At 41.6% G+C, this 12,004-nt stretch overlaps 1 protein-coding gene across 7 annotated transcripts in view; it reads right to left on the reverse strand.

The window, feature by feature from the left end:
* Positions 1-12,004, reverse strand: part of GAPVD1 (GTPase activating protein and VPS9 domains 1) — a 76,157-nt gene that overhangs the window by 44,201 nt on the left and 19,952 nt on the right. For 4 of the 7 annotated variants that reach the window (XM_084798451.1, XM_084798450.1, XM_084798447.1 and 1 more), the window contains exons 3-6: positions 10,837-11,680; positions 5,294-5,380; positions 4,035-4,169; positions 3,699-3,888 (exon numbers count right to left, since the gene is read on the reverse strand). In XM_084798451.1, the coding sequence (XP_084654577.1) occupies positions 3,699-3,888; positions 4,035-4,169; positions 5,294-5,380; positions 10,837-11,680 (1,256 nt within the window). Of the gene's footprint in view, positions 1-2,008; positions 2,090-3,698; positions 3,889-4,034; positions 4,170-5,293; positions 5,381-10,836; positions 11,681-12,004 lie in introns of all 7 variants that reach the window. The other 3 variants (XM_084798448.1, XM_084798445.1, XM_084798446.1) reach the window with 1 other exon arrangement.

Here is a 12,004-nt window from a genome sequence, read left to right on the forward strand (position 1 = left end):
CCTTCAAAACTGATCATTAGAGGGCTGGTGAGTTGGCTCAGCAGATAAGAACACTTGCTGCTCTTGCAAAAGATTCGACTCCCAGCACCCACATACCAGCTCACAGCGTCCTAACCTCCAGTCCCAGGTGTCTGACGCCCTCTTCTGGCCTCCATAGGCACCAGGCATGCATTTGACACACATGCAGACAAAACACTCAAACATACAAAATAATACAAAAAATTTTTTTCTGAACAACTGATCATCAGAAATAGTGCTCCACCTCCACTGGACAGGAAGGCCACACCTGACCACAGCTGTAGTGCAGAGAACACACCCTAGCCAATCAGAATTTTGGGAACAACAAAAGCACTATCCTGTTTCTCAAGTTTTCCAGACATTTATTTTTCTTATAGAAGTTTTAACTGCTAGCAGTCTCTCACACTAATAAACTTATAAGTGTTTTTAAAATGTCAGGTAGAAACCTGGTAAACAACGAAGTAACATGTTTGTCTTCTTTTTGAAGACAGGGTTGTGCTATGTAGCACAGAGAAGCCTGGGGCCTACAGCCCTGCTCCCACCTTCTGGATGCGGAGATAACAGGCATCCACCACCACACCCTGCAAAGCAATTACACAAGTATTGGCAAAGCCAGGGTCAATTTCCGAAAGCACATTTCTTCCTTCTGAAATACATCAACCCTTCCCAGAGACACAGGAGATACTGCTTTATGTTAAAGTGAGGTCCTTTCTGCTTTACTAAAATACTCTATAGAACATTTAGACTGGCAAGATATCTCAGCAGTAAAGACACTTAATGCCAAGCCTGGAGACCTGAGCTCATTTCCCATAATCCTCTTGGTAGAAAAAGAAAACTGACTGCCAAAAGTTGTCCTCTGACCTCCACCTGCGTATGTTGGCATGAACACACACACACACACACACACACACACACACACACACACACCCCCATGTACAAAATCTTTTTTTAAAAATTCAACTTTTTTTCCTACCACTAATATATATATTTCCCTTTCCCCCTTCTTCTATGTATTTAGCATGTGGGTACATCACAGCATCCTGTAGAGGTAAGGACAGCTTGTGGAAGTCAGTCCTCTTCTTCCACCATGTGGATCCCAAAGATCAAATTCCAATCGCAAGGTTTGACATCAAGTTCTTTACCCTCTGAGCCATCTTACCAGCCTTACAATACTTATTTTGACTAATTTATTATATAGATTAAAAAATTATCTCCATCTATCTTCTATCCAATTATCCATCCATCCATCCATCCATCTACCTACCTACCTACCTCTCTATCTACTTCTGATGCTTGGGATTGTACCCTGGACCTGCTACCTTTCTACAATGAGCTATGCCAGGCTGCATCCTACACATCTTTTAAGAAATTCTGAACATTGAAACTTCCAGTGTGTGTGTGTGTGTGTGTGTGTGAGAGAGAGAGAGAGAGAGAGAGAGAGAGAGAGAGAGAGAGAGAGAGAGAAAGTGTCTTAGTCTTCTGTGAAAAGTTTCACCCTTTTCTCACAGAGCAACCTAACTCAATAAAACTGTGCTAAGTAGACATTCTCTGACAGTACAACACAATCAAAAGTGACGACATAAAGCAAACCATGCCATAGTGACAGAAGCGAGCTGCGTGCTGAGAGAAGATGACTTGTGAGGACAGGCGGAGGCAGAGATAAACAACACTCTTCGTCTCTCAAAGCTGTAGATATGCTCAATATCACGTTTACTCTGAGAAGCGACATCACAGGGTTTCCAAAAGCCTAAGAGGAGCCAGCACGTCTTTCTGCCTCCCTGTCCTATCTTCTACTGAACTGTGCACTCACAATCAACCTCATGAGCAACTATAGCCTTAGCAAACTTGAAAAATTGTAATTTATAAAAGTGCAAGTGGTCAAATTTCATGTAGCAACTTATAAAAAGCAAAGCAACATGCACACAGAGCGCACCTGTGAGCATTTCTAAAGCACAGTTACGGAAGAGAAGGAGAATGGCCTATTACCCACCAAACGGGGTCACTAGAGGAATATGAGCAGTAAGATTGGTGGCTGAGGAATCCCAGGCAGTGATGGCTGCTAACTGTTGTCCTGGGTCGCAAAAACATTAAATAGAAAGAAAATCAACCCTCTGAACATCGGAAACATGAAATTATAAATGCAATGACAAGGTCACATGACCATACAAAACACTGGGCAAACACTTAAATTTTTCTCCCTACCAAACCCATCTCTAGTAACATAATCAAGTGACAGAAAATGGAAAAAAACTTAATGTTCAATAGTGAAAGCGGGTTGGGCATCTCTACCAAAAATAGTGGTTTTTCATGTTCTCAAAGTATAAATATCCACAGTAATAAAAATCACTGAACATAAAGCATCTTTTTTAATCAAAAGAGAATTTTGTTTTGTTTTTTGAGAAAGGGTCTCACTATGTAGCTCTGCCTAGCTCTGCCTCCTGAGTGCTGAAATTAAAGGCATGCCTCACCATGCCTAGCTAAGAAATTTATTATTTGATTTTATTTCATTTCAATGTATTTGTTATTTGTTTGTTTGTTTGTTTGTTGCTGGTTGGTTAGTTTTTCGAGATGAGGTTTCTCTGTGTGGCCCTGGCTATCCTGGAACTTGCTCTGTAGACCAGGCTGGCCTCAAACTCATAAGAGATCCACCTGCCTCTGCCTTCAGAGTGCTGGGATCCACTACCCAGTCCCATTTTTAACTATAAATCTGACATTTGGAGATAGTGAAGAAAGCTAAAGACTGGATGATACCATGTTCATGTTGTTGTAAATTCTTATTATGTTAAATGAAAAACACACTGGTTTTAAGAAACTGTGTTTGTTTTTAAAAAAATCAGTTAACCTAAATTCAAATGAAATCCCCTTCTTTAAAATGTGTAAAGTTGAACTGGGGTATAGCTCAGTGGCAGAGTACTTGCCTGGCAACAAGTGTGTGTGTGTGTGTATGTGTGTGTGTGTGTGTGTGTATGAAATACGCTGCTTACCACAGTCACTAGGTCTTGCTGAGTGCCTCATCATTAAACAGATACTGGAATACTCTTGCTCCCCTGAACTTAATTTTCTTCTTTGCTTCTTTGGTCTAACTCCTAGCCATTCCTCAAGAGAGTGCAGGCTTTACTCGATACCTGGCTGAGCTATGATTCCATGAACCATAGGCTTATCTCCATTGGAATACTTAATACGAGGAAGGGCGCTGATCTCGTTTTCCCTGATGGCCTAGGAGTAACTAGCGGGGCTTCTGTCAACGCTCTTTGTATCTCCAGCATCTAATACAGTGCTTCAAGTGCAAAACAGTTACCATACCATGACTGGATGCTTGTGTGGAGTAAACGAAATGTTTGTAAAAGGTTTGCTTAGTGCCTGCTACAGGGTACATGGTCAGTGTTTTGTGGGCATGTAGATAGGTACAAATGCTGAGTAAGGCCCAATTAAAAAGCAGGGTCTACTACACCCCAAGCCGGCCAAGAACTACTCCAGGATGACCTTAAACTCTGATCCCCCTACCTCCAACTATGGATGCTGGTATTACAGTCCTGTGCCATCACAGATGGCCTGTGCAGTGCTGGGGGTTGAACCCAAGGCTTCATGAATAGAGCAAATACTCTTCCATATTGACTACATCTCCAACTTCAAAGAAATAGCATTTAAAGAAAAGCTCCAATATGGAAAGTTCTCATTACCAATAGGCAATCGATTCTTTTTATTGGCTGGAGTGGCTGCTGGAGACATCTGAGGAGTGCTGTAGGGAGTCATGTCCAGACTGCTGCTCTTCCCTGGCTTAGCCTGGGGCAGGCTTGCCAGCAAGTTGTCAAGAGCCATTCTGTCTTCCTTCAGCTGATCTCCAGACATCACACTCTTCATAAAGTTCACCTGGTAAAAGGAAAGAACAGTACCTAATAAAGTGAATGTTTCAAAAATAACATATACTTCTAGCAGGATGCACTCATCTGTGATCTCCCAGTGTATGGCCAAAAGAATGGAGTCAAAAAACTTCAATTAAAGGATGATGCTATTACCAGAGTGATAAGCTGACTGTAACTTATATACACCACAGTTCTGCTCAAGCCTTCCAGAAGATTGACAGAGGACATTGGTGGAGTCTCCACTGCACGGCCTCCAATTACAACATCAAGGAAAGCAGCAACACAGCCCTGTTAAAACAGGAAGAGATAATCAAAGTGAAACTCTCCCTTCAAAAGAGTGGAAAATTGTCCAACCAAGGTGTACAAGCATGGAAAAGTAATCATCTTCATGAAAAGTATTTTAAACCCAATGTTTTAAAAACGACAACTCTTTATACAGTGATGCAGAATAAGCTTGAGAAAAACAAAGTGTATGCACTCTGCAGCCCTCAATTCTGAGCCGGCAGGGCCGGGCGTGGAGTGGGGACACAGAGGAGGTTGCTGACACATGCAGACCTCTAGAAGGATACACAGAAGACTGATGACAACCACAACTTCTGGAGAGGAAACGGAAGTGACAGATGGGGGGGGGGGCTGAAACAGAACAACACATTTTTGTTTTATTTGTTTTCTCCTTTACATTTTTCATGTATGTATTTGTGGGGGGTGTGAAGAAGTGCTCAGGAAGATGCACACCTGCGATCAGATCCAGCCTGAGAGAGTCAGCTCTCTCCTCCACCATGTAGGTTCTGGGGATCAAACTCAGGTCATCAGGGTTCATGTCGAGCACCTTTGCCCACTAGGCCATTTGCTGGCCCTATTTCTTGTTTCTTGGGCTTTCTGTTGTTGTTTTTTGAAACAAAATCCTACTCTCTGGCTTTGGCTGGCTTGATATTAATCATAGTGTCTAAGTTGGCACCAAACCTGAGTGATTTTCCTGTTTCCACTCCTCAGGTATTGTGATTACAGTATGTACTGCTACGCAAAAACACAGTATTTGAGGTTTTTACATTTTTAAAAATTCATTTGTTTTTAAGATTTATTTTAATTTTTATTTATGTACATATGTATTTGTACATATGTGAACACTGGTGACTTGGAAAGGTAAGATGAGGGTGCAGGATCCCAAGAGGGATGAAATTACAAGTGGTTGTAAGCCACACAAGGTGGGTGCTAAGAACTAAACTCTTGTCCTCTGCTTTGTTTTGTTTTTTTAAAGATTTATTTATTTATGTTCTGTCTTCCTGTACATCTGTGTTAACCTTGAACTCAAGGCAATGATGCCTCAATTGAGATTACAGTTGTGAGCTAGCACACTTACTCATCTTACAGTCTACAAACAGTATTTCACATGACACAACATTTATTCCTACCTTGTCAAATTTTCCAAGGCTATTTTTGGTCCGAGGATCACCCTCTTCAGTGCCAGTCATTGCTAACTGTTGCAAGAGGCGGCCAACCTGCAAACAAAAGTAGTGATAAGCGTATGTAGGCTGCACACCTCAACACTGGTCTATGAAAGCACTTCCATTCTAGGCTAAGTATACGGTGTCATAATACTCACATTCATCTGATCAGGCAAACAAAATAATGGTCCCAATAAAATGTGTATCTTGTCTATGTCAGCTTTTACTGTTTTCATTTTAACAGTTAGAGGAAGTAGAAAATTTTGCTGTAATTTCCATTAAAACATGACAGCTATATTAGGAAAGTGAAAGTACAATAAATATATTTATTTCTGATATTGTACTTTTGTGTCCTTAAAAATATTTTAAATTTATCTCTGTAAGTTTGAGGCCAGCCTGGACTCATTTTGTAGAAAAGTGAGCATAGGAGCCAAGACTATACAGGGAAATCCTGCCTCAAAAAACAAAAACAGACAAACAAAACAGTTTTAACTTTATTATTATTGTATGTGTGTGCATGACTTGGGGGGAAGGGGATATGCATGGCACAGTGCATGTGTGGAGGTCAGAAGACAGCTTTTTATTTCCCTCATGCCATAGCCAGCTTTATTCAGAGCATCAAAGAATTTGAGGATTAAGAAAAATCTTCTGATTAAAGTGTACAAGGGCAAACTGAATGGCCACACATGTGAAAACATTTTCCTTAGAGGCATGCAAAAAAAATAATAATAATAACATCCAGTTGTAATGAATAATCTGAAATAAGCTCGTTCCTCCTGTCTGCCACATCTGGGAGGAGCTCAAAAACATGTTCCCAGAACACAGACATGTTTTAAAGAAACAGGGGTCGTAAGACTTGTGTTTCCTTGGAGTTTTCTCACAGGCTCTCCGAATTCTCCTTGCATGACTTCATTCTTAAGCCCTGTTCTTTCAAGTGAGGAAGGTGAGACGAAGCTTAGAAAATGAGCTTCCATTCACACTCTCCCTCGCTTTGTCTTGTTTTCATGTACTCTGAAGCAATGTTCCTGTCAAGCCGTGGCTGGGGCTGTGGGTGCTGGCTTATAGTTTAGCTGAAGTGTCACTTCTTTTCCAAGGGTGTGTGTCCAGAAGACAACTTTTGAGAGTTGGCTCTCTCTTTCTAACCACCGGATCCAGAGATGAAATTCAAGTTGTAAAGCTTACATAACATTTTTACCCCCTGAATTACCTGTGGGCCCAAGGAATGTTTTAAATAATCTGCAAAGGCTAACTCACACAATAAATGACTTCAAGTCTAACACAAAGCTCCTTCCCCCTTACAAATCCATGAAAAACTTAGGATAAAGCATTCTCCTTATAGTTTTCTGTTGCTTTCCAAGACATGGTCTATGTAGCCCTGGCTGTCCTGGAGCTCACTGTGTATGTAGCTAGACTAGCCTCCAGTTCACAGGGATGTGCTGGCTCTGCCTCCCCAGTGTTGGGATTAAAGGTGTGCTCCAGCATGCAGGCAAGAACTAATGTGTGCTGGAGTATCTGCCACACGTGGGTGCCTGCTAGTGGAGGGCAGAGGAGGAGCTGGGGCCCCCAGACCTGGAGCTCTTCTAGAAGAGTAACAAACACTTAACTAGAGAGCCACCTGTCCAGCCCCAACCAATGGTTTTGTTTTATTTTTTGTTTTGTTTAATGCTTATCACTTTTTTGGAGAGGATTGTTGGTTGATTGGTTGGTTGGCTTTTTGTTTTCTTTTGAGACACGGCTATATGGCATTGGCTGGCCTGAAACTATGTAGACCAATCTGGCTTTGAACTCTTTTTTTTTTTTTTAAGATTTATTTATTATGTATACAGTGTCCTGCCTGCATGTAAACCTGTAGGCCAAAAGAGGGCACCAGATCTCATTATAGATGGCTGTGAACCACCATGTGGTAGCTGGGAATTGAACTCAGGACCTCTGGAAGAGGAGCCAGTGCTCTTAATCTCTGAGCCATCTCTCCAGCCCCCTGGCTTTGAACTCTTAAGGGATCCACCTGCCTACAATATGCTGGGATTAAAGGTGTTCCCATCATGCTATACAAAGCATTTCAAGACAGGGTTTCTCTGTGTAGACTTGGCTGTCCTGCACTCCACTTGTAGACCAGGCTGGCCTGGAACTCACAGAGATCCGCCTGCCTCTGCCTCTCGAGTGCTAGGATTAAAGGCGTGTGCCACCATTGCCCAGCTGATGATTTTGGCTTATCAGACTTTTTGAAGTTCGTAAGACAGTCTATTTTAAATTCACCCAAACTCTTCTTTATAGTATTTCAGGAGAATACAACAAGACTAAAAGGCTTAAGGATTATGGGCACTCAGGAAATGATTGAGTGGGCAAGAGCACATGGCATGAAATCATGAGGACCTAAATTCAAATCTTCACCACATATGTAAAAGCTAGGCAGGGTCACATGTGCTATGAGTTCAATGGCCAGCTAGCCTAGCCAAAATGTTGAGGTTTTGGTTCGGTGAGAAGCCCTGCCTCAAAAGAATAAAGCGTAACACGAAAGTGGAAGACACAAGGATAGCAGGCTACCAAGAAGAGACTTGATACCCTATGAGCATATACAGGGGGAGGAGGTCCCCCTCAGTCACAGTCTTAAGGGAGGGGAGTAAGGGGAAAACGGGAGGGAGGGAGGAATGGGAGGATACAAGGGATGGGATAACAATTTAGATGTAATATAAATAAATTAATAAAATATATTTTTTAAAAAGTGGAAGACACTCCGTGTCCTCGCCTGGCCTCCACATGGCACATGGACCTACACACACACACACATACACACACACACACACACACACACACACACACACACACACACACACACTTCAATTTAAAAAGCCTTTAATTTTTTAAGATTTATCTCATTTTATGCATATGAATGTTTTGCCTACATGCATGCATATGCACCATCTACATGCCTAGTACCCGTGGAGATCAGAAGAAGGTATCAGATACCTGGAACTGGTGTTATGGATGGTTGTGAGCCACCATGTGGGCACTGGGAACTGAACCCAGACTATCCATAAGAGTAAAAGGTAGTGTTAACCACTGAGCCATCTCTCCACCCACAAAAGTTTGTTTGTTTGTTTTTTAATTTAAAAATAAAAAGACTGGGGGGGAAGTAAATAAAAGGACTGGGAAGGGAGGCTGGTGAGATGGCTCTGTGGTTAGGACCACTGGTTACTCTTCCAGAGGACCTGAGTTCAAATACCAGCCCCAACTTGGCAAGCTGACAGCTGTCTGTAACTCCAGTTCTGGGGGATCCAACGCTATCTTCTACAGACACTGTACAGACATACACGCAGTCAAAACACCCACACACACAAAATAATTTAAATATATAAATAGTAAGACTTCAGGTAAAACATCTACACATGGCTGGGCTGTAGTGGCGCACGCCTTTAATCTCAGCACTTGAGAGGCAGGACGATCTCTGTGAATTTGAGGCCAGGCTCATCTACAAAGTGAGTCCAGGACAGCTAAGGCTACACAGAGAAACTCTGTCTCAAAAAAACCATACACCCTGGATGTGTAACTTAGCATTGGAAGTGTGCTTAGCACATGGGAGGCTCTGGATTCCTCTGTCATGCACGTGGAGGTCAGAGGTTCCATAGTTGGTTCTTTTCTACTAACATGGGCTCCAGGGTAAGGTCTCAGATTCCTCAAGTAAAGTCTTTTACCCAATGAGAGCTATCACCTTTACCCAGAATTCAGATTTTTTAAGAGGGTAACATATGTATGTGTGTGTGTGTGTGTATAAAACCTTCACTAGGTGCTATTTTCAAAAACATGAACATTTCTGCAAAAAGGCCTAAGAGTTCATAAGCAAGGGCAGGAGAGATGACTCAGAGGTTAAGAGCACTGATTACTCTTCCAGAGGTCCTGAGTTCAATTCCCAGCAACCATATGGTAGCTCACAACCATCTATAATGAGATCCGGTGCCCTCTTCTGGTGGGCAGGCACACATGCAGGCAGAATACTGTATATATAAATATATTAATTTTAATTTAAAAAAAAAAAAGCCAGGCATAGTGGCACACACCTTTAAACCCAGCACTCAGGAGGCAGAGGCAGGAGGATTGCTGTGAGTTCAAGGCCAGCTTGGTGTACAAAGTGAATCTAGGACAGCCAAGGTTAACACAGAAAGACCTTGTCTTGAAAAACCTAAATTAAAAAAAAAAAACCACATATATATACACATATATAATAAAAGAGTTCATGAGCATTCCAAGAAATACTAACTTAACAGTAAGTATACCTATTCAGCTTCAGAGTTTTGTTTTGTTTGTTAGAGTTTTTGTTTGTTTGTTTTATGTGCATTGATGTTTTTGTTTTGTTTGTTTGTTTCTCTGTATCCGGGACTCACTTTGTAGATCAGGCTGGCCTCTAGCTCACAGTGATCTGCCTGCCTCTTCTTCCTAGAGTGCTAGGATTAAAGGCGTGCGCCACTGAGCCTAGCTCTGTTTCATCCATATGTATGTCTATGTGAAGATGTCAGGTCCCTTGGTACTGGAGTTACTGACAGTTGTGAGCTGCCATATTGGGAATTGAACCCAGGTCCTCTGAAAGAGCAGCCAGTGCTCTTAACTGCTGAGCCATTTCTCCAGCCTGCTTTAATACTGATTTTTTGTTTTGCTGTTGTTCTTTTTTCCAGGCAGGGTTTCTCTGTGCAACCCTGGCTGTCTTGGAACTCACTTTGTAGACCAGGCTGGCCTTGAACTCACAAAGAGCCACTTGCCTCTTCCTCCTGAGTGCTGAGATTAACGGCGTGGGCCACTACCACTCTGCTCAGCCTCGTTATTAAGTACAAAGGACATTCTCAGTTTTCAGTCAATCTGGACTCTGAAATTATAAGAGTAGGGATGAAGGTCTTGTCCTAGAAAATCTAGCCAACTCTGTATCAAAGAGTTCAAGGACTTCATTTGAAAACCAGTGTAAAACGTTTATGACTCTAATATCTCAAGATCCTAATATAATTGCTTTTGTTTCAAGAGAAGTAAATACTTAGGACAATTGAAGAAAAGAAGTGATAAGAATATATGAACAGCCAGGCAGTGGTAGCGCATGCCTTTAATCTTAGCACTGGGGAGGTAGAGGCCTTGTGAATTCAAGGCCAGCCTGGTCTACAGAACAAGTTCCAGGAAAGTCAGGGCTACACAGAGAAACTCTGCCTCAAAAAAACAAAAACTAAACAAACAACAACTATACACACACACACACAAACTAAAAATAAATGCTACATTAATAGTAGCAAAAGTGTGTTGGAGAGATGGCTCAGTGGTTAAGAGCACTGGCTGCTCTTCCAGAGGACCTAAGTTCAATTCTCAGCACCCACAAGGTAGCTCACTACCATCTATAATGGAATCTGATGTCCTCTTTTGTCATGCAGGCACACATGTAAATACAACACCCCTATACATAAATATATCTTTAATAATAATAATAATAATAATAATAATAATAATAATAATAATAAATTATAATAGCAAAAGCATACCTGCATCAGATTAAATCTTGCCACCTCATTGATAGGAGCATCAGATATTATTCCGTACTGCTCCGGATTGACAACTGCAGGACAAATGAAGCAAGCCAACAGGAGATCGGTACACATTGCTCTGACCTCCCCAACCTCCAGTCTATCCACACAAGATAGAGTTTTGTACATCTGTGACACAATCCACCTCAAACTATGTGGAAAGCAGTACGTGTTCTGTTTGAGATAACCAATAAATTTGTTCACCAAAGCCACCAGTTTGGCCTCATTGGAATCCACCATTTCTTGAACCTTTTGCCTGAATCTATCTGAGCCTTTCTCTCCAAAGAGTTTTTCCTGCTGAGCTGGGGAGAATCTCTCAATTAGCTTGTTGGGATCTGTTTCCAGATGGTCTTCATCTTCTACAAGGAGCTGCATGATTGGCTCATGTAAAGTAGCTGTAAGGAAAAGTTTGGCAGAAAACAGTCCTTCAGAAAAAAGTTTAAATAAGATGCTGAAGGCACAAGTTCCTCTCCTCAAAAGGCGCCTGGGGTTGTCGCTTTCTTTAAGTTCAAATTCAATCAGGTACCGTAAAACCTGAAGGAGGTAGCTTTCGTCTTCCTGCATAATACAGTTGCCATACAAGGAGGTAAAAACTGTATAGATAACACTCTGTGTGTTCTCCTGGTTGAGTTTCTCTCCAGCAACCAAAGAGGAGGCAATAAGACGAGGATTTTCTCTTAACCGACTCAAGAATTCGCCATAAGCTGTTTCCTGAAATCCCAGTTGCTTATATCCATCAACAAACTGTGTATCTTCCAGAATCTTAGCATGCTGGCAGCACTCAGCAGGGGAAGCTTCAGCGCTGGAAAATATCAGCACATAGGCAAAATAATATTAAGAACAATAATACTACAACATGGACACTATATTGAAATAAATAAATCTGAGTTCATTCTTGTGCCAACAATGACATCTCCGTGAATTGCTAAACTCTTTGAGAATAAGTGAAGACAGCCACACTTAAAAGTGAAGAGAAAGCCAGTTTTATCAAATTAAATGTCCAAAACTATCTTCCATGAATTAAATTTTAAAATTTGCTACAGCTTAAAAACTGCTTATTTCAGCACTCGGGAGGCAGAGGCAGGCAGATCACTGTGAATTTGAGGCCAGCCTGGTTTACAAAGAG

Source organism: Acomys minous, assembly GCF_964271855.1.
Source record: "Acomys minous genome assembly, chromosome: 10".
NCBI classification, from domain to species: Eukaryota; Metazoa; Chordata; class Mammalia; order Rodentia; family Muridae; genus Acomys; species Acomys minous.